Below are 23,663 nucleotides of genomic sequence, written 5' to 3'. Positions count from 1 at the left end.
ATATTCAAATATTTAAAAATAAAAACCTTTTTGGGGGAGGAGGGAGAGGAGATAGGAGACTGAGGCCATTTTTAGTGGAAAAAAGAGAAGCTTCATTGAACATTCTATGGCACGCTGAGTCATTTTCAATCATTCATCAGGTGGTGATTGACAAGCTAGTGGAAAAATAGAGCTAATCCTTTAACAAAGTTATTATGCAACTACTACATGGCAGAGGCACAAAGATAAACAATCTTCCCCATGAATCTGCCCACGTCAGGTAATGATTATGGGAAAAAAAGAAAAATCCCAGTGATTCCTCACTGTTCGATGTGCCCAAACATTCATGTACTACCAAATGGAAGTTTGGGTTGCTGTTAGGTTACAGAGGCACTCTGGGGATTGATGAAGTCTTTATGGGTGAGGGGCTCTTAAAATTTTGGCCTTCAAGGTTACTTGAGAAATATGAATTAAACACAGCATGTGAAGATGTGGGTGGGTTTGCAGGGAGACATGCCTGTAACTGATGGTAAAATTGGAAAAGGTGGGGCTGAGCCTATGGAGGGTTTTGGAAACAGGCTTGCAGATTTATTCAAAGGGGAACAAGTTTTGAAGCAAAGGATATTTAAATTAGCAAAATTGTGTTTTGGCAGAACAAAAAAGAATGCAAGAGGACGTTAGGCAGATGAGTTAGGAAGCTACTAACAGCATCCAGGTGAGTCAGAGGATCAGGGGCTGAAAGGAAGTATGATGAATGATGGAGGGGGAAAGAAATGATACAAGCTGTGATAATTGAGGGATGAGGGATTCTGAGTTGAAAATGATGCTTTTAAGGAAGAAACAATAAATGGTAGGTAGAGACATAAGAGTTTCATTTTTAAGTGCATTGATTTTGAGGTACCAGAAAGCTATTCTGGGGATAGAGACTGAGCAGAAGACATGGATTTGAGGAAGAATCTTTTTGAGTGGTGGAGGTGTACCAGACAGAATTGGCAAGTACAGGCCAGAACTTTACAATTATAGTAGTATCCATCCAACTGAAAAAAGGACAGTAGCAGCTGAACCAAGTTCAGGGTGCTGCCAAGGTTAGAGTTCTCACTGGCAAGTAGGAGGCTATGAGTATCTTTCAGGAGAGCATTTTTAGCACAGCAATAGTTTAGCAGCATTTCTCACAGGGACTACACATCTGCACCAAAATCTCCCTACAGTGGTTAACAAAAGTCAACTACTGGATTTGAATAGGGGAAAAGAAAAAGTCTTGGGACTCTGCACTAGTAACACTCTCTAGCCTCCCCAGGAAATTATACACTAACACTATGGGTAAAAGAAGACGAGAGGGAGCCAGAGGAAGCTGTGCTTTGAATTCTCTTGTGGCTCAGGGAAGGGGTAGGGAGGGTAAAGATGGTCCTTAGAAGCCAGTGGAAGGTCAAAAAAGAAATTTAAGGTAAACAGGTAAGGGGAGCATGACTACAGATAGAGCAGCCTTGGGAAGACACTCCTTCCAATGACAGTTTGCATGAAATTCTTGAGAAAACCCCTTAAAGGGGCCTGAAATCCCAGCACAGTCATGGTATTATGGGAACAGGGAGTGATGTTGCCAGGTTACAATCATGTCTTTTCTAATAAGATGGACCTGTGCCAATGGGGAAATGAATACCATTAGCAAGTTCTGTTTGGAGCCTCATTTCATGTATCTCCCTGCTTAGGTATGTATCCCAAAATAAAGCTAGGGAAGTTGTCATTGGATTTTATCACACAACTAAGCACAGCCCAGGAAAGTATATAGGGGAGGAAATCCAACTCAATTTGCTGAAGCTGTCAGGCTCCAGAAAAGTTTGGCTACAGGCCGTGTTTTTATTTTATGTTTGAAATATTCAGTAACAATGATGTGTAAGAGAAAGTTTGTATTTTATTTGGAAAACCAATTACTTTAGTTTATGATTCTTTATTTCCTCCAGAGCTTCCTGCTGATCCAGGCAAGAGAGTACTTTATAACACGACATCTGGGGTAGATATCTGCTACAGTCAAAATTTCTATTTTTTTCCTCTTCCTAAAGATATTGTCCCGTGACATTTTTGTAAACAGTAGTGAAAAGGAGGCAATGATAAAAAGAAGTGGTAACATGCCCAGGATAATTAGTTACTAAGCAAGTGAGAGCAATTAGTCTAGACAACCAATGAATTTTTCTCTTAAAATATTTTCAAGGGTAGGTTTATTTTCAACTGTTTGTTAAAAGTCTATTTGATGTGAATTCTATGTCTGATAACCTATACTCAATTACTATTCAAAAACTTCACACATATTATTACAACTGTAGAACTTCAATACTGTAGTGATAATAAAACTTGAGAACCAAAGAACACAAATTTCTTCATGAATTTATTATACAAAACGCCCCCAGAGTATTTGATTTCTCTTATTCTCACTTTCATTATACACAAGAAGCACAGGAATGAGAGGCCTTTTAAGATGACTGTAGTAGCATGAGGGTCCCTTGCATCAAGGTAGTGTACATACCTTAACAGTGTTCTAAAGGCTGGCCCAGAAAAACCCCATGTTACTTTATCACAATATGGAAAGCAATGTCTTCTTTTTCCACTAAATTATGGTGAAAAATGTCACTTTTATTTAGCATTATGGTACATAACAGTTAAGTCTCAATTACTAAAAGAATTAAAATAATTCTTAAAGACATCCTCTTTCCCCCTCCAATGATTTGAAAGCTGTATTTTTCCTGCCAATTTCAAACAAATCATCAAATTGATCTGTCATAGTCAGTTAAAACAATCAGAGGCACAAGCTCAGCACATTAGCTGTAACTTGTAGTAAAAGGATATATCAATATGTCTCTTCTCAGTTAAAAATACATAATCCTTTTATTTTATATTGCAATAAAAGAAATTAACAACACAGACACAGAAGACTAGAAAGGGGAAGAAACTACTTACTTCTGAATGTCCAGTAATTTAAACCAACCTGTACTTTTCCATAGTACATGAAAGTATTATTTAACACTTACTTTTTGAAATAAACTTTAATCTTTGGGGATAGACAATGTAAATAGGACTTAAGAGTAATAGTTCCATTCACTTCCAGGTCTCTGCTTACTGTATGATTAGGTAAAACAAGGCACAGTAGCCATCCTTTCCATTATGTTCCAACACTGATCATGTGCCTTGATAAAATGGCTGATTAGATAAGATGATGGCAACATGAAGGGAAGACTTTGGATTGTCTATTTAAAATGCGGGTAATAAGCAATTAATAAAAAATTTATTTTAAGTGCACTTTCACATGCTTTATGTTTATAATAAACAACAAACTTCCTACCTTTCTTGCAAAGGGTTTGACTACCATTTCTTTTGGCCAAATGCACTTTTCCCCAGTAAACTTAAAACAACAACAACAACAACAGTGACGACAACAACAAATCCCTGTCCTTCCATATACTAAGAAAGAGGATTGGCTACTGAAACAGTTCATTGCAAGACACATGAAGACGACATACTGTGGCATGAGTTGTTTTTAATTTGTTGTGCTGTTACTAAAGTAAAGTTCTGAGGGCTGCAGTTAAACATTCCAAGTTCTCCCTTCCATCTTTATTGATTTTAAGATTTTGCACAGAAAACTCTTTGGGGACTAGAACAGCAGCAACTGCATCACACTGTTTTCAAGACTTCAAGTTTCAAAAGCAAATTGTTTAAAAAAAAAATACAGCTCCTGATTTGAGTTAGATACAGGGACAAAAAAATAGCACATACTTGAAGGTTACATGGTCTACAAATGGTGGCAATATTTTCCTTGGGAGAGTAGTTTGTTGGTATATATTTTTTAAATATGCAAAAAGGCTCAACCTCAAGCAGTAATAAACACAAGCAAAAGTGATTTAACCCTTAAAATAAATATTCAGAAAAACCTCTCTGTACATACAAGTGAAAGAATAAGTAACACTTTCACTGAAGCAAGAAAAAAAAAAAATAATAATAATAAAGGATTTGTTCATGTAAGTAGCTGAAATCTGCTGCTCCAGCCCACATATCCCCAATAAAGAAGGGAGGCACAGACATAGGTGACTACTGTGGTTCACTATTTTACAGCCTTTTTGTACTGGGTCACTATCACCACCAATTTTATCCCTCTTGTTATATTTATTAAAATTTTAAATTTTTTTCTTTCCCTCCCCCCTTTTTTTTTGTTTTTTACAGCATGCCAAATCCTTTGGCATAAGTGATGGCCTTCAACAATCTCTCTTTAAGTTTTTCTTTGCTTGAATATTCCGGAAGTAAAAGGACATTAAAGCAAGTATGAGATGTAGGTAACCTATATAGAGAGAAAGGGGAAAAATAGGAAAATAAGTCATGGGAAATACGCTCAGTATTAAATGATCCTACTTTAGATGGTATATATGTTGAGATGGTTTGCAATGCAGACTATACATTAATGCAAGTCATGGATAAACTTTCTGCTCTTGCCATACAACTACCAAACAGCAGTTTGTCTCTATCTCATAAATTACTCAATGCTAATAATGATGATGGTCGATGACAACATATTGCATCCACAAAATTATTACCACATACCAGATATTGTTTTAGGTACTTAACCCTGAGAGCTCATTTAACTAAATTTTCTCACAATAAACCTACAGACTGGGTGTCAAGTTTCCCCACTGTAGAGTTGAAGTCACTGAGAAGTTAAGTAACTTACTCAAAGGTGGAGGTAATATATTCAAACCTCGTTTCCAAAATTTCAGTCTGGGCTCTTTAATGCTTATTAGAAATATTCCTGTATGACTATGTAATTGATTTGATAACCAATAAATTTACATTAATACCAAGTAATAGACAATACCAAATAATATCAAATAATGTAGAAAACTAATAGAAATGTTTCTATACATTCAAGCTATTAAATATACTACTGCTCACATATGGTCGCTATGCACCAAATGTTAACTTACACGATGGAGAGGAAACACAATTAATGTAAAGACTATGAAATCAGTGATTCTACCATAATCTAGGACTGAACAGACAATCTCCTGAGCCTCAACTTTACCATTCTAAACAGATGACATAATATGGCTTTCAATCAAAAAATTCTCAACCAAAAACTAAATGAATCACACCAATTTATAAAATTTCAAATCAAGTGAACTCCATAATAATTTTTAACCTGGCCAGTGTTCAAAAATTTTCTCAAACATTAACAGCAAAATATTCTCTGAACTAATATTTCATGTGGTTTGAAGATTTCTATATAAAATTGCAAAAGTGCTCAGAAGCTTCTGGATAGATCACACATGTGTAATGTGGAATGCAAGGTTTTCAGTATACAGTCACAATTTAATAATTACCTTTCTGTGTCTGGGCCATTTTTGGCTATAATCATCTTTAATTTTCCTAGTCCGCCCACAGGTGCCCTGTCTGTGCCCGTTGTAAACTGCAAGAAGAGTCTTTTCTGCTCATCTGTAAATGAATGAACGATTTCCCAGAACTCCCTAATGAGAAAAGATAAAATACTGATTTTAGTTTGGCATTCATTATAATGAGCACTAATGTAAGTCTATGATTTGCATTAAAACCGTAATAGGAGATAACCTGGAAGTTAATATCAAGTATCCTGAAGATTCTTTTCTGGTCATCTAGGACCTAGGAATTCCACTATGCAAATTTATCTGAAGGAAACAGTTTTTAAAAATATAAGAGCTCTTGTTCATCACTACATTACCTACAACAGTAAAAACTGGTAAACCTAAGTGTCCAACAAAAGGAAATAATTATGTAAATTGTAAATATATAATCAGTAACAAACAAAAGACAAAATGTGTGTACTGTGAAAAATTAACTCTGGATGTCTTCAGGTGTGTGTGTGTATTTTATTTACCCCTCCTTCTTTATTTTCTTTGTCTACGTGTGTGCGTGTGTGTATATATTTTATTTACCCCTCCTTTATTTTGTCTGCTCATACCTTACACAACTTTGGGGGAGAAGGTGATACAGATTAGAGACAAAAGGAAAAGAAAAAAAAATAAAAAACAAACCCCACACCTAAAAGTACTAATAAAAAAGTATACAATTATTATATAATCAATATCAATAGTGTGTGCTGTGGAAGGGGAGATGGGGGATTATTCTGATATATCTGTCATCTGCAGTTATTTTAAGAGAATAATTTAACCCCTGGCATTCCTAAAACCTATGTGATAAAAGTCATGTTATAATGATGCTTGTTAAACTTACTCTAAAAACATAATGCAAGCACATTAAGAACAATCCTGGCATGCTTGTTTGAATAATAATCCATAAATTTAACATACACACTACTTCTCAGATAAAAATTTTTAAGATTTTAGAAAACAAAAACATTTTTAACTGGTGAAAGAACGCATTTTTTAAATTTAATTTTTATTTTATATTGGAGTATAGTTGATTTACAATGTTGTGTTAGTTTCAGGTGTACAGCAAAGTGATTCAGTTATACATATATCCATTCTTTTTCAGATTCTTTTCCAATATAGGTTATTACAAAATACTGAGTTCCCTGCCCTATACAGTAGGTCCTTGTTGATTATCTATTTTATATACAGTAGTGTGTATATGTTAATCCCAAACTCCTAATTCATCCCTCCTCCCACCTGTCCCCTTTGGTAACCATTAAGTTGGTTTTAGAAGTCTTTGAGTCTGTTTCTGTTTTGTAAATAAGTGCACTTGCATCATTTTTTTTTAGATTCCACATATAAGTGATATCATATGGTATTTGTCTTTCTCTGATTTACTTCACTTAGTATGATCATCTCCAGGTCCATCCATGTTGCTGCAAATGGCATTATTTCATTCTTTTTTATGGCTAAGTAATATCCATGGTATATATGTACCACATCTTCTTTATCCATTCCTTTGCTGATGAACATTTAGGTTGCTTGCACGTCTTGGCTATTGTAAATAGTGCTGCAATGAACACTGGACTGGAGTGCATGTATCCTTTCGAATTATCCTTTTCTCCAGATATATGCCCAGGAGTGGGATTGCTGGATCATATGGTATCTCTGTTTTTAATTTTTAAGGAACTTCCATACTATTCTCCATAGTGGCTGTATCAATTTACATTCCTAGCAACAGTGCGGGAGGATTCCCTTTTCTCCACACCCTCTCCAGCACTTACTTTTTTGTAAGTTTTTTGATGATGGCCATTCTGACCGGTGTGAGGTGATATCTCATTGTAGTTTCTATTTGCATTTCTCTAATAATTAGCAATGTTGAGCATTTTTTCATGTGCTTTTTGGTCATCTGTATGTCTTCTTCGGAGAAATGTCTATTTAGATCTTCTGCCCATTTTCTGATTAGCTTGTTTTTTGATATTCAGCTGCATGAGCTGTTTGCATATTTTGGAGATTTCTTTTTATTTATTTATTTATTTATTTATTTATTTATGGCTGTGTTGGGTCTTTGTCTCTGTGCAAGGGCCTTCTCCAGTTGCGGCAAGCGGGGGCCACTCTTCATCGCGGTGTGCGGGCCTCTCACCATCGCGGCCTCTCTTGTTGCGGAGCACAGGCTCCAGACGCGCAGGCTCAGTAGCTGTGGCACACGGGCCTAGTTGTCCCACGGCATGTGGGATCTTCCCAGACCAGGGCTTGAACCCGTGTCCCCTGCACCAGCAGGCAGATTCTCAACCACTGCGCCACCAGGGAAGCCCCATATTTTGGAGATTAATCCCTTGTTGGTCACTTCGTTTGCAAATATATTCTCCCATTCTGTGGGTTGTCTTCTTGTTTTGTTTATGGTTTCATTTGCTGTGCAAAAGCTTTTAAGTTTCATTAGGTCCCATTTGTTTATTTTTGTTTTTATTTTCATTATTTCAGAAAGATATTGCTATAATTTATGCCACAGAGTGTTCTGCCTATGTTTTCCTCTAAGAGTTTTATAGTATAGTCTTACATTTAGGTCTTTAATCCATTTTGAATTTATTTTTGTGTATAGTGTTAGAGAATGTTCTAATTTCATTCTTTTCCATATAGCTGTCCAGTTTCCCCAGCACCACTTACTGAAGAGACTGTCTTTTCTCCACTGTATATTCTTGCCTCCTCTGTCATAGATTAATTGACCATAGGTGTATGGGTTTGTATCTGAGCTTTCTATCCTGTTCCATTGATCTATATTTCTATTTTTGTGCCAATACCAAACTGTTTTGATTACTGTAGCTTTGTAGTATAGTCTGAAGTCTGGGAACCTGATTCCTCCAGCTCCATTTTTCTTTCTCAGGATTGCTTTGGCTATTTGGGGTCTTTTCTGTTTCTGTACAAATTTTTAAAATTTTCTTCTAGAAAATGCCATTGAAAATTTGATAGGAATTGGATTATCTGTAGGTTACCTTGGGTAGTATAGTCATTTTGACAATATTGAATCTTTCAATCCAAGAACATGGTATATCTTTCCATCTGTTTGTGCCTTCGATTTCTTTCATCAGCATCTTATAGTTTTCAGAGCACAGGTCTTTTTTCTCCTTAGGTAGGTTTATTCCTAGGTATTTTATTCTTTTTGATGCGATGGTAAATGGGATTGTTTCCTTAATTTCCCCTTCTGATCTTTCATTGTTAGTGTATAGAAATGCAAGAGATTTCTGTATATTAATTTTGGATTCCGCAACTTTACCGAATTCATTGATAAGCTCTAGTTTTCAGAAGAATGCACTTTAATATTTATTTGAAAGTTCTTTCCAGAAACTTGGCAGAGAATGTCACAGTTCCTACATCCATAATTACAATTCTAGTTTTTGATATTCTAGTATTCCAGTATACAATTTCTATTACCAAAATGCTAGTATTTTTGTTGGTGTAATGCCATTATTTCTAACATAGCTTAGCAGCTTTATTAGAATTCTTGGCTCTCTCCACTTCCCTTCCCTGACACTCTAATATCCTCCCCACCCTTCAGTTCTTGCAAACCCCCCATTCACCTAGAGAAAAGAATTTTAAAAAAACTACACAACAGGAAATTGGACATGGAACGTACAGGCACAACTCTCAGGAAGGAGTGAAATCATACCACAGTTTAGGTCATTCCTTTTGGGTGGCTGGCAAGAAAAAGCAAGTCTGCTGTAACCCAGAGCCCTTTGTCAGGGCAGAAAAGCTTCCTCACCCTTCAGGAGTGTTCTAAAGCCAAACTGAATCAGCCACACCTGAAGAGGCAGACCAACGGGTGCCCTTGAGTAGAGGAGACAAACCCTGAAGGAAGTAGCAGACCAGCAGTGGTCACTGTGACAAGTTTAGCTGTTTCTGGTTCTTTCTAAAAAATTAGAACTTAAAATATTAGGTTAGTATCAGTTTATATAATGAAAACACTTACTGAGCAAAATTCTTCTTTTCCTATAAGTGTTATGTTCTACATTAAAACTGTGAACTAAGAATGCAACTATTTAGAAAACTGAAGATGAAAAAAGAAGTTGTTGTGTTTCTACATTAAAGTGGTAGCTGTATGGATTGCATCCCACTCACATCTTCTAAAATCTATCCAGTACATAAAGGAGACAAATTCCAATAAAAACACCCATAATCTATGCCTAAGTTAACTAGAAAAACAGAGTGGAAAACTCAAACTGACATGTAAACTGGAGTTTATATACACCTGAGTCCACACTAGCAGAGTTCAGCAGGAGCTATGTGGAAGAACGGGGTGTGCAAAATAACATGGGCTATGGTTCACCCGAAAAGGGCAGAGCCCCACCCCAAGAGTGAACTACTAAGGGCAGGTAAGAGCACTGGCAACAGGAAAGTATCTTGGACCAAATATGGCAGTCTTAGGAAGACATCATGCCTGAAAGGGATAGGGGGCACCCTGGAAAGCAGAGGTGTCCCTTGAAAGTAGCTTCTGGTTGTAAAGGGATGAAAGCAGCTGACAAAAATTGGCACTAGTCAGGTAGAAGGCACTGGGCCACATAAACACACATGGAACTCAGTGAGAGATGGACAAATCTGAAATAGAAATTAGAATTCTCTAAAATACTCAAGAAATATGCAAAATAAACTTGGAAATAAAGCTAATTTATGTGGTGACTAAAGAAACAATATGACTAAAATTTCTACTATGGACGTAGGAGGTCAGAAACAGAAAAGCAAAAATAAAAAGTATTTTTAAAGAACTAAAGAAATATAAAGTATTTAACTGCATAAACATAATAGTTTTCATTTGCAAAAAAACCCCTGTAAGCAAAGTCAAAAGACAAATGACAAACTAGGAAAAAATATCTGCCAATTTATTCAAGTGCTAATCTCCGTAATACAAATATAAAGTTTCTAAAAATTAAAATGACTGAGCAGCAAAATGAGCAGAACTATAAAAATTACTAATAGCTCTTAAGTATAAGAAAAGATGCCCAACCTCCCTCATTCATAACGAGAAAACCACAAATTATAACTAAACTGAAATGCCATTTCTCAACTAACAGACAGGTTAAACAGCTGAGTTTAACAACACACTGGGTTTGGGAAAATTGTAAGAAATGAGATACTCATATATTACTGGTGGGAGTGCAAAATGTCACAATTTCTGTGAAGGAGAATTTGGCAGTATTTAGCAAAATTACGTATGTATCTACCATTTGGTTCAACAATCCCACTTTTAGCACCACTTCCCAATTTAATGATGTCTCTACATATGTATGGAATAATCCGTATGCAATATGATTCACTGTGACATTCTTCTAACAGGGCTGGAAATAACCAACATGTCTGTCTACACAATATGACAGTATTCAGCCACACTTTTTTTTTTACTGCTAAAGTAAAAAACGTAATAGGACCCAGGGTCTCCTAACAACACAGCCAAAATGTCCAGCATACAATCCAAAATCACCTCTCAAACCAATAACCAGGAAAATCACATGAAAGAAAGAGAATCAACCAATGTCAACACTGGGATGAATAAGATACTGGAATTAACTGACAAAGATTTTAATGAGGTCATCATAAAAATGATTCTACAAGCAATTACAAGTTCTAGTGTTTCAAAACTGAAAAATTAGAAACTCTCAGCAAAAATTAGAAGTTATAATAAAAAAGAGCCAAATGGAAATTACAGAACTAAAAAACAGAGTAAGAGAAAAACACGAGATGGGCTCAATAGTAGAGTCAAGATGACCAAGGATAAAAATCTGAACAAAAGAGAAAATAGACTGAAAAAAGATAAATAGAGCCTCAGGTACATGTGGAACAATGACAAATGACTGAACGTTGGTATCACTAGAGGCATAGAAAGAAAGGAAAAAGAGGGATTTCTCTGGTGGTCCAGTGGGTAAGTCTCCGTACTCTCAATGCAAGGGGTCTGGGTTTGATCCCTGATCAGAGAACTAGATCCCGCATGCATGTCGCAACTAAGAGTTCACAAGCCACAACTAAAGATCCCACATCCACAATGAAGATCCTGCATGCCACAACTAAGAGTCGGTGCAGCCAAAACAAATAAATAAAGGAATACTTAAAAAAAAAAAAAGGAAAAACAGAGTGGTACTGAAAAAGTATTTCAAGAAATCATGGCTGAAAACATCCCGTGTTTGGAAAAAGACACAAACCCAGACTTAAGAAGCTAAGAAACCCCAAATAGCACAAACAAAACTGTTCTTCAGAAATAAAGGGGAAGTCACCCTCAGGCAAAGGAAAACTAAAAGAATTTGTCATTAGCAGATCTGCCTTTGAAGACTAACTAAAGGAAGTGATAAAAGATGGACTCTGAGGCAAACAGAAGAAAGAACAGAAATAGTAGAAATACAGGTACATACAACAGCCTACCATCCTCCTCATGAATTTTATAAATCATATGTGATGACTGCTACAAAAATTATAACAGCATTAATATTCAAGACAACGATATTTAAAAGTGGGGTTTTCCATACTTCATGGGAAGAGATTTTGATAGCAATATCACATATGTATAATGTAATACCAACAGCAACCATGAAGAACACTATACTAAGCAACACACACAAAAAAAGAACACTAAAGTCATGAAGAAATCCTTAAAAATGTTCAAGTAACTAAGTACCCCACAGAAGGCAAAAAGGCATCAACAAGGAACCATAAAGAAACAGAAAACAAATAAAATGGTAGACTTGAGCCCTAACATACCAATAATTACCTTGAATACAAATGGCCTAAATATACCAATTAAAGGCAAAGATTGACAGACATGAGTCAGCTATTTTTAAGAAACTCATTTCAAATTCAGCAACAAAGATAGGTTGAAAAGTAGAAAGACATAAAAAGATATATCATGCAAACAAAAAGCAAAGCAATACAAAACCAGGAATGGTTGTATCAGATTCAGAGCAAAGAAAATTACAAGACATAGAGACCTTACATAATGATGGGGGGTGGGGGTGGGGTGGGGAGTCAAATTAGAAGTATGGGATTAACAGATACAAACTACTATACATAAAATAAATAAGCAACAAGCATTTACTGTACAGTACAGGGAATCATACCCAATCTTATAATAACCTATAATGAAATATAATCTGCAAAAAAAAAAAACACGATGTTGTACACCTGAAACTAACACAATATTGTAATACTGCAAATCAACTATACCTCAAAAAAAATTTTTTTAAAGCATTCACATATGATCTTAAGATATGTATCAAGTAGGAATTATGTTATATAAAAGATAGAAATAAAATTAAGACCTTAACTTAAAAAGTAATTTCTCCATAAGGAGGAGCACGAGATATCTTCAACTATTCTCAGGGAAACATTAAGATGCTACACAGTCATAACTATCTGTGGTCAATAATATCACTAACAGAGATACTGCTGTGATAATACTCACAAGTGAGGTTATCCTTTCATCATGTTATCTCAACCCTTTTATGGGTCACCTTTGAACTTCAAGTAAATAGCAGAACCGTGGTTGCTAAAAGTAAAAAAGCTCACAACTGCTGCTAGAAATGACCAAGGGTGTGCTAAATAGAGGAAATATCAGTAACCTCCCACAAACCAGAATGAAGAATAAAATAACAGAACAAAAGAAAATAATAGAACATAAAATAATATAAAATATTTATTTCTAGATACAATTGATATTCATTATGGTTTTCACACACTTGAGTCTTAGAGTAATAACCTTCAGAGACAACCTCCAGGAATGCCTTCCCATCTCACTCCACCAGTGACTGCCAAAAGGGCATCTTTGTCCCCTTAAACCCACCTTAGCAGGAGAGGAAGAAGCCTATGTCTTTCAGGATTGGACGGTAGTAAAGAAAAGAAGACAATAGCATTTGCTAGGAAGCAGTTAAGACTGGGAATCTCTGCTTCTTTCTGTGAGAATTTGGAGTCTTCAGATGTACAATAACAATTCTAGTATGTATCTTGCCATGTTGTAAGGATTAAATCAAAGAATGTACCATTTCACACAAAAGATGCTTCATATAGGGTAGGTAAGTAACATTTCACAGAGTTCAAAAGAAAGGAGAAATACTCGGAAGTGATAGTTCTATTTTCCTCATCATGTAACCGGCAGTAAGCACATTCTAACCAGAATTACTAGGAATATTAGATACTTTATACCCCCAATGCAGAAAAAAGCATGCCACTTACATAAAACACATCAGTCAGGAAATAAATCACAAGATTAACAATAAGAACTGGTGATTGATTATATTACAAATATACCTCCAATTTTATAGATTGAGAATTTGTGAGTTTGCTTATTTGGGAAGTAAAACCTGGAGACAAAGGTCCAAAGCATAAAGCACACACCCCTTTGGTGAATTAAATCTTCCTTTTAAGAATTAAGCACCTTACCTAATCACAACAGAGTCCCTGGTATAGCCACCATCATATTCTGTAGTTTCTTCTAGTGCCTGGAAATCTAGATTCTGCAAATTCAAGAAAACATGTCTTAACATCTATACCACACCATTACAAACAATTAATCAATAGAAGATATTTTTGCAAACCCTTGCTTTCTTACCCGGCTTCCACAAATAAGCAATTCGATTTCCTCTGGTCTGAATAAGTACTTTAAAGGAGATTCATTAGTCACCATATGAAAACCTCTCCGAAAAGCCTTGAACTGTTTTTCTACTGATTTATTGAGAATGTAGTCAGAATAGAGATTGACAAATTCCTGCAGAAAATATTAACCACGAGAACATCTTATAATATGCAGTACAACAAAACACAACGAGCTACAGGGCTGAATAACTTTTTTGTTTTTATTTTCCCAAAGAAAAAACATTCAAGAATATTTTTTAAAATTCAAACTTTACACACACAAAGGAAAACACCTTTAACAATTTCACAGCTCTCTATTATAGTCAATATTAAACTGTAAAAAGGTCATGCACAAATAAGTTGATACAATTTTAAAGTTCTCTCAATTAGGTATGCAAACAAAGAGACATTTAAACCATTTATACATCAATTTATAAAAGCTAACATTTTTAATAAAGTGCAATGTACTGGATATGTATAAGCAAACAAGGAGGTCGCATGTTTTCTATTCTAGAATATTTGGGGAGCTGCCTACTGTATCCAGTTCAACAAAAATATTGGTGTTTTAACTGATGCACAAGCTACTATACCAAATCATAAATGGAAAACATACTTTTGTATCCTAACTTAGTGAATATAATACTTTATCAAAAATTTTATTAATATAAACACACACTTATTAAAGGTTTTATACATATCATAATTTCCCTGTTATGTTCTGGGTTATTCCCCTGTTTCCAGATGCATACTTTTCTAGTCAACAGAAAACACAGAACTGACTTCTTTAAAGTATTCTTTAATACTTTTCAGATGTATACTTAAGGCACATATATGTGTGAGTACATTAAATGCAATTATCATCTGCTTGGTTATAAGGACCTTAATTACAAGGTCCCTGTTTCCCTCCCCTCTACAGCTTAATATGAGAAACACCCCACTTCATGCTTTATACCACAGCCACACTGAGCCATTCACTACCTCCTACGCATGCCTTCTTTCTCTAAAAGGGGCTTAGTGCCCAACCATGTGCTCTCATACCAGCTTACAGCCAAGATTTAGAAAACTGTGGTTATTTCATTTATAATAACTTGGTTACTTGATTTCTTGGGTCTCTGTATGGATGATATTAGATACTCCTTTAAAAACTGCAAGCATATATGATTTAAAATTCTGTTAATAAAGAGGAAAGACAAGGATGACATAAAAACATTTATTACCTTCCTGTTTTCATTTGTAATTGGAATTTTATCACCATTTTCCTTTAGATCATACATCATTGGATTACCAAAAAGATCCGTCTGAGATATCTGGAAAGTGATCATCATATCATCTTCCACATTCCCTTCATACTCCAATAAGTCTTTTAAACTCTGATATAGAACCTAACAACCAGAAATGGAAAATTAAGGCTACCACAGAACTACAAAATACAACAGTTTGTATCACTCTTCTTGGGAAAAGATTAAAAAAAAAAAAACCTTTAACAATAAGAATTAAAGCATAGATAGTATTCTTGCCCCAAGAGTTTATATGTAGAAACTAAAGAAAGACTGTCAGTCATTGGTGATGTCCCATTCTCTGCTGAGAAACCCCACACCAGCTGCTTAGCTATGGATCTCACACTGTGCTCTTATGAGAGCCTTAGAGGTGTCTCAAGGTTAAAGAGCTGCTGTAGCCACCAGCCCCTTATTCAGCGCAGCTCTGATTTAACTGGGCAATTTCATGATTTCATTAAAAACAAACAAACAAACAAAAAATTAAAAACACTTTCCTACAGAATCAATCTTTACAAAGCCAGCTTGCTGACAGCAATATGCAAAAAATTCCCCTTCAAGTTTTTAAGTGTTTATGGTACTTCAGACAGATTAAAGCAACTTTATCTTATAGGTATAGATATTAACAAAGATTCCAAATGAAAGCTTTAAAATTTTTATATAAATGAAACTCTATATTTGCTTTTAAATAAAATCTAAAAGAGCGAAGAAAATATGACCAAAGACTTACAGGGTGTGAGTCTCCCAGGTCAAGAAAAGTTCCTTTTTTCCCCATTAGCTTCCTGTAGACAACCATGGGAAAATGTACATCCAGTATACAGTTATTGTAAATAGCCAGACCCAGTACTATGCCAATCAGAGTGAACTGACCCTCAGTTTCAAAAGAGGATGGATTAAACCAAAACAATTTTGTAGATTCATCATATGTGAACATACCTATAAGAAATGATTTTTAAAAATACATTACTTTCACATTTTATTACAGACTGATGAACAAATATTTATACATATAAAATATAAAAATATACAATAATTATACATGTAAGTTTATGTGCACTACGTATAGAAATATTTTTTCTCTTACATTAGCACTTGAGAAAACAAAGTTCAAATACATATGAATGTTATAAATTGTGGCAAATGGTAGCATATATTTTTAAGAAGCCAAGGAAATAAAGTAATAAGGCATTTTGGTGGCATTTTCTAAGAAGTTAGGGAAAATGTTCATTAAATTCAAGTTCTCTAATCTTCTACTAACACAAATGAAAAGTTAATCTGCATTCACACTTTATCCACTCAATCGTTGAAAAATAAATGTAAAAGGAAAAAAGGCTAATCATACTTTGAAAATGTTTCACTTATAAAAACATATTCAATCCATACATACTGTTTTAAAAAACAATTTTGAATTTCATTAAGGAAAAGTCTGTGTTTTCCCCAAATTGCACAATGGTTCCATGAAGTTTTTCCAGCACCTTTCTAACAAAGATGCCAAGTACTTTAACTCAGGTAAACTTGATAAACTTAGATTATGCCCAAAAACCAAACCCATTTAATACACACATTAACTGTGAGCCAATAAGTAAAACAAAAGTAATTTGTATTTGTAATTTGTAGTCTTCTTTCAGTTTCACATGGTCTTCACTATTTTAAACGCAAGCTTGGAAACCTTTTTGATATCACTCATTTAAAAACAGGAAACTGAATAACCATGAACAAGGTAGATTTATCTCCTTCCCTTTAAAGAAATATCTAAGATAAGAGTTAAATGATATTTTAATTGAATTAACAATTTCATTTTACTAAAATGTTTTTCACTTGCTACTGTGAAACTGAATGAAAATATTTTAAGAATTAGGTCTGGAAAACAGGGGGAAGTTCCAATAGAACAAACTTTAGAAATCAATAGAGCATATAAATCAATTTATAAGTTTTTTAAAAGCTTTGAAAATGTTTCTTCATTTTCACATTCAGTTTAAGTTAAATATAAAGGTAAATTTAAAAGGTCCCCTTGATCATAAGAACATGAATTAAACTAAGACATTTTTCTAATGCAATTTAATGTTCATGAAATAACATTTTATAAATTATCCAATTCATACTTGAATTTCACAGTTTACATCCAACTTTTTTTACAGGCCTAAGTTACAATACCCACTGAAGTGTTTAAAAACTTCATTTAATTATAAATATGGTATTAACAGGGTCAGAACAGTTAAAAATAATTACAATTAATAACTTTGATGAAATATCACAAATGTATGTCCTTGGTCTCAAGGGTAATAAATTACAAATTAATCAGAATGTAAATTACACAGGTCACTACTCTCATCTTTCTGTGTGAAAGATAATAATCTTAAAGTTCAAGGAGATACCATTTGGGGCACATTTATTTTCAGGTCCCTGGAAGAAAAGCTCCATAAAGGGTGGCTCTTCTAAAATATTCCTTTTTGATATTTCTATTGTCAGCATTTTAATTGTTTTACTACCAAGTGGAACTGTTTAATGTATGTTTTTTCTTAAAAGTATTTCTGCATATAATGTAAATATACTTTATAGCTAATGTTTAACTTTTTTAGATACATCAGAACCTACAGCTAAAGTTTACCAAATTTATGAAGCTCATAAATTTTCTTTTCTATCTCAAAAAAGGCATGGTTCTATGTGTCTAGGTTTACTTTGAATGAATTACATACAAAATGGCATAGCTTTCGGATTAACAAACATTAGCTAAAATACAAAGTCTTAACTATTATATTTATGTCATGAACTCAAAATGTCTATTTTCATTTGCAAGTAGACTAAGAACAATTACAGAAAAGTCAATTCACTGTACATACTGAGAATCAATAGACTTTACCGGTTCAATTCTCAAAGCTTAAGGGAAATGATCTGTAGTACTCTCTGCCACATTCTTCACAATTATGATGGTAGCTTTTGAGAAATTCTTTTCCTATAACTGTCATGCATTCAATTTTAAAAGTAAGCAAACCCAGTAATCAAGTAGTTATACTGTAGAAATTGAATCAGATCAGAATTATACAATAGTATACTACCTAAGAAGCTGTTGTCTTTTTCCTGTCCTACTTTGCCAAGTTTGTCTATTACATTGTCTATCAGTGAAACCCAAATTCTTCACTTTTAGACTGATATATTATAGATCAGTTTTTCCCAAACTGTGTTCAATGAAAACTCTTCTGGGAAGCAAATACTATTAGATGCAGGATGGAAGAAGGGTTCTGGAGTTCAAAAAGTTTGGGAAAACATTACAATATTAAGCCCAAGAAATCCTGTAGCAAATAAACCAAATTAATTTGATATCAGCCAGTGTTTCCAAACTTTGAGCATGATACACTTGTGAGACATTCCCAACAGTCTTCAGACCATTATTTTATGAAACTCTTGTCTCAGAAATGCTATTGGTCAGACTTCCCTGGTGGTCCAGTGGTTAACAATCCACCTTCCAGGGGCTTCCCTGGCGGCACAGTGGTTAAAAATCTATCTGTCAATGCAGGGGACATGGGTTCAATCCCTGGTCCGGGAAGATCCCACATGCCGTGGAGCAACTAAGCCCGTGTGCCACAACTACTGAGCCTGCACTCTACAGCCCGTGAGCCACAACTACTGAGCCTGCGTGCCACAACTATTGAGCCCGCATGTTGCAACTACTGAAGCCCACACACCGAGAGCACATGCTCCACAACAAGAGAAGCCACCGTTATGAAAAGCCCGCGCACCACAACAAAGAGTAGCCCCCGCTCGCCGCAACTAGAGGAAAGCCCATGCGCAGCAACAAAGACCCAATGTGGCCAAAAAATAAAAAATAAAATATTTGTCTAAGTTATCTAAATAAGAACTTGAATAAATGAGTGATGCAGGATCAATCCCCAAAGTCCACAAATTCAGTCATTATCTGTGACTCTAGGTAATCCATACCAAAATCTCCTTCTGTTGCTCTTCATAACTGAAAATATTTATACACCTAGGTAAATAAATTCTTAATTCAAAAAGATATGACACCATGATCACATCACTAAAATATTTACCAATATCTGGATTGAAGATTTCCTCCACAACCAGCTGAAAAAATTCTTTGGAAACACCTCCCTCATCAACTCCTTGTTCTCCTTCAAATTCCACATACAACTGTTTCTTCAAGTCTGCAGGATTTTCCATAGCGATCATCTCTAGCTAGTGAGTGAAAAGATAAAGTGAAAAGGTGAATGCCAGTATTAGGATGAAAGAAAATAAAAATAAGGTGTAGGGGTACGGAGCAAAAAAAAGATAACGTTTTTGATATATTTTAAAAGGAAACAGGAAGCAAACTGGTAAAAAGCCAGTGAAGGCAAAGATTCAGTCTCATAGATAATGGAAAAATAGGACAGAAAAAAAACCGGCATAGAATTCTAAAAGGGTTACTTTCTAACTACTGATCTGCCATGAAATTAACATACAGTAGAAAATTAGAATTAGGTTTTCTGTAATTATGTATATAACAAACCTGGGCAGTAAGATTAGGACATGGAAAAAAGTCAAGATAACAAAAATGCCTTAAGTAACTACTCAAATTATTTCAGGAAAAACAACGGCATATAGAAGTTTGACTTCAAAACTGTTCACTTGTAGTTCTTTATGTTTACTAGAATAGAAGCTCAAGAATTAAGTCTTAATATCTATTAAACCATAAATAAAACAATTTCAATTAAGAAAAATACATTTAAGGAAGCAGTTTATGGTCTCCTAATAGCACCTTAGGTACAAATTACCATTTTAATGGATTAGAACATAATTTATATCCACTTTTTTTTGAAAGCAGATGAGACATATACTTGCTTATATCCTTACTCTTAACTTCTTACTAACAGTTATCAAACCCCAGTTTCAACATTTCTTCAACTATAAATCTTTACCAAATACTTTTTGTATCTATAGAATAATATAATGATTGCACTCAGTTATTGAGATTAATCATAAAATCAACACTGTATTCTAACGTGAAATATTTATACTGCAATCTGTTGTCTTATGTGTCGGAAATTTAGTAACAGCATGCCTGACTGATCATCCACCTTATTTGCTAAAGTGACTTTAAATCTGCCAAAACAGAATATATTTTTAAGGGTGTTCAGGTTTTTGCAACTATTCCAACTAGAATCTTTAAAATGGTTTTGAGCAATGCAAACATCATCAGAGTAAGTGTACTATAGTCAGTCCTAAAGTAATTACTTTAAGTAACACACTATTTTGTACATTCTAGTGTGTCTATAAAAAATAAAACCTCACAAATTCATGATTCAGGTCAGTTGCCCTAGATCAATGTTCTTAAAGCTGCCAACTGCAATTCATTAGCGGGTAGTCCAATCCATTTAATGCAAACCAAATAAGGGAAAAAATCAGAATGCATTCCACATAGTACTGGCACCTACTGTTCTGTGAAACTTTTGCTTCAATTATATGTACAGGCAGATATGCACATGAGTACTGGAATGCTATGTAAAATATCTCTTACTAGGGGTTGCAATCAAAAAACATTTGAACAAAGGCCAAAATGATCTCCTGGATATCTTCGACTTTTGGATTCTATGATTCTGTGAATTTAGAATCTTTAGCTTTAAGGAATGTCTATCCCATACAACAGTGGTATCTACCATTTGCAAAATCATTTTTATGCCAAGTTGTATTAAGATAATTTATTTTTGAGACAGTGTCGCTGTGGAAAGATTGAGTCAAATACTCTGTATTAGTCCCAACTGTCACTTAACATAATTTTTAACCTTTAAACTTTAGCAAGGAACTCAGTTGAACCTGTTTCCTCATCTGCAAAGGGGGAAAATAAATAGGATGGTATTCTTCACACTGCAAAGTTGTGAAGGCTTAATAAGAAAGAATGTATGAGAAAGAGTTCTAGAGTGGGTGATATTGTTAAGATAACACATCATATTGTTAACTTTTAAAACACCTCTGCTCTTTGAACAAAAAATTCTCAATTTGATTTTATAGCCTAGTCTCAAATTTTGGAAATAACTTAGGGGAAAAAAAATAGTTCCAGTTGGAAACCTGTTTCAAGTCACTGGCTATAAAGAATTCCAAGGACTAAGTCAGAATTATCATCTTAGCTCAAATGTGGTTTACCCATCAGGCCAATATCCCGTATTGCCATGAAACGCATTGCTAATTCCTTCTCCCAGCTTCCACCTGCCTAGGTGTTATAGAAATGTACATCAATGTTTATGTACACCCTTACAACACAAAGACAAACCGGCTTCTATCAGGTACATCTATTCCAAGGTGGAAAAAATAATTTTCTGTTATTTATGTGTCCTACTGTATCTCTTCCTCACTAACATTCATAACTGAGAGCTGACTCTGTGTCAATGTGACTGATACTTTTTAAAGGATTTGGTGTAGTTTCTAAAGGATTCAGAGGCCCTGTGTTCTAGTCTTAGCTCCACACAAGACACTTCATATCACAAGTGAAGCAAATTTATCTTCACTCTTAATAAAATGTTACATGTCTGTCCATTCCCACCAATCTTCACTCCACTCCACACCTTGAATGCCAAAAGAATTTAATGCAATATGTTCTATTATTATGATAATTATAAACAAGTCACTTTATCTGTTTTAGTTTCATCTGTAAAATGAGCATAAAAATATATCAATAAGTTAATGTATGTGAAGCACAGATGAATTCCCTGCACAACAATTCTTTATAAATACTAGCTCTTATTATCACTTTTATTTTATTGGCTCTCAAATTTTTTTCAGGCTTGGCTGAAAATTTAACGACTCAGCTATAACGGAACAAAAACATTCCGGTATTAACAACAAAACAATATATAGCACTTAATATGCCAGGACACTTTACACGTATCAACTCATTTAATTTTCATAAGAATCTTATCAGGTCGGTAATATTATTAACCCTATTTTACAGATGCATACCCTGAAGTAATGAGATTCATAAACTTGCTCAAGTCAGTCAGTAAATGGTAGAACAGAAATTCTAGTCCAGGCAGCAAGCTCTTTACTATGCTTTACTGCCTCTCCTCAATGACTAGCAACAATCTTTTTTAAAATATTGAGTGATTTTCATTGTTATGCTCTTCTGTATGCTTCAATCTTTTTTTTTTTACAATAAATATATATTATTTTTAGAATAAGGACATATTCAAATGTAAATATTCGTAGAAAGAATGATTTGAAAAATAGACTGCAACTGAATTCCGTGGGTGAAAATTTCCCATTATTAATTTTAGATTATCATTCTCAGATATACTACGTGGTTCTATAAATTATGGTATAATTTATGACATCAGTAGCCTATCTTTTACAAAACTTACTTTTGTGGTAACAAACACATGACAAAATTTAGCAATAATTATTTTGACAAAGGCCATTATTAACGGACTGCATTTATTTTTTCTTAAAAACAAGCACTTCTAATTCACTGTTCAATTAGAGAAGACTTAAGAATTAAATAGTAAAGGTATATCACTTTATGTAATAGACACATACCATTTAAAATTGAATTTTTTTAACCAAAAGCTATCTTGAAGGCAGGAGAATATTTGGAAATTGGAAGAATATGTCAATGAACAGTCTTTAAAAGGAGAATTTGCATGCATCCTTTAATTAAATTCATTTATTAGTACACAGACCTGGATTTTTACATATAGGTTTTCTTAAAGTAGGGTACACTTTGTATTAATTTAATATGGAGACTGGCAAAAGACAGATTATGTCAAATGTATCCTGATTCATAGTCGGAAAAAAAATTCCTTAATGGTATGGATATTTAAGTAGAAGTAGTAGTATTCAGATAAAATAGACCTCTCTAATACTTAAGAATGCTTAGGATCAGTAAGAATGGCTGGCTTAAACTACTTCAGTCAACTTACTAGAATCTACGTTTAAACACTTTGCTAGTGAGTACATTAAAACTATTGACTGGAATGAGATTTTTAGATTACCTGGATATATTTAGTTTTTTCATTTCTCTATAAAGAGATGAGGAAAAGTTGTTTATCTTAAATATAAAGTTTAGATGTCTGGGTAACAGCCAAATCATATAATCACATCTGCCTGTGAGACCAGGAACCCTGAGTTCTACTTCCAATTCTGTTATTAATTTCTGTAGGTCAGAATCTGAGTTTCATTTTCCTCACATGTAACAACTAAGGAGTTTGACAAGTTTCATTGTTTTAAATTAATTTACGATGAATCTATGTAGATCTACTTCACTCTCTTGCTCTACTTAAAGGACATAAATCAGGTATGAAGTTCTTCAATTCAATTAGAATAAATCTTAAGAAACTGCAATGGCCATTGCATTAAGCACAATATAGTGAATGTAGAAGATACAATTAAACATACCTAAAGGAGCACAGAATAATCTTACTCCTAAAGCACTGTAGGTCAATTG

The 23,663-nt window shown here is 34.3% G+C and overlaps 1 protein-coding gene across 5 annotated transcripts in view; it reads right to left on the bottom strand.

Moving 5' to 3' along the window:
• Positions 1–2,346: 2,346 nt before the first annotated feature.
• UBE3A (ubiquitin protein ligase E3A) overlaps positions 2,347–23,663 on the bottom strand; it is a 90,590-nt gene continuing 69,273 nt past the window's right edge. For all 5 annotated transcript variants that reach the window (XM_057542021.1, XM_057542022.1, XM_007179117.2 and 2 more), the window contains 7 exons: positions 19,285–19,429; positions 15,969–16,174; positions 15,182–15,346; positions 13,942–14,097; positions 13,773–13,846; positions 5,337–5,480; positions 2,347–4,300 (listed from right to left, as the gene is read on the bottom strand). In XM_057542021.1, coding sequence (XP_057398004.1) covers positions 4,180–4,300; positions 5,337–5,480; positions 13,773–13,846; positions 13,942–14,097; positions 15,182–15,346; positions 15,969–16,174; positions 19,285–19,429 — 1,011 coding nt within the window. In that variant the 3' untranslated portion in view covers positions 2,347–4,179. The remainder of the gene's footprint in view (positions 4,301–5,336; positions 5,481–13,772; positions 13,847–13,941; positions 14,098–15,181; positions 15,347–15,968; positions 16,175–19,284; positions 19,430–23,663) is intronic.

Source organism: Balaenoptera acutorostrata, chromosome 3 (genome assembly GCF_949987535.1).
Source record: "Balaenoptera acutorostrata chromosome 3, mBalAcu1.1, whole genome shotgun sequence".
In the NCBI taxonomy this organism is placed as follows: Eukaryota; Metazoa; Chordata; class Mammalia; order Artiodactyla; family Balaenopteridae; genus Balaenoptera; species Balaenoptera acutorostrata.
This window is presented reverse-complemented; position numbering and strand designations above follow the sequence as displayed.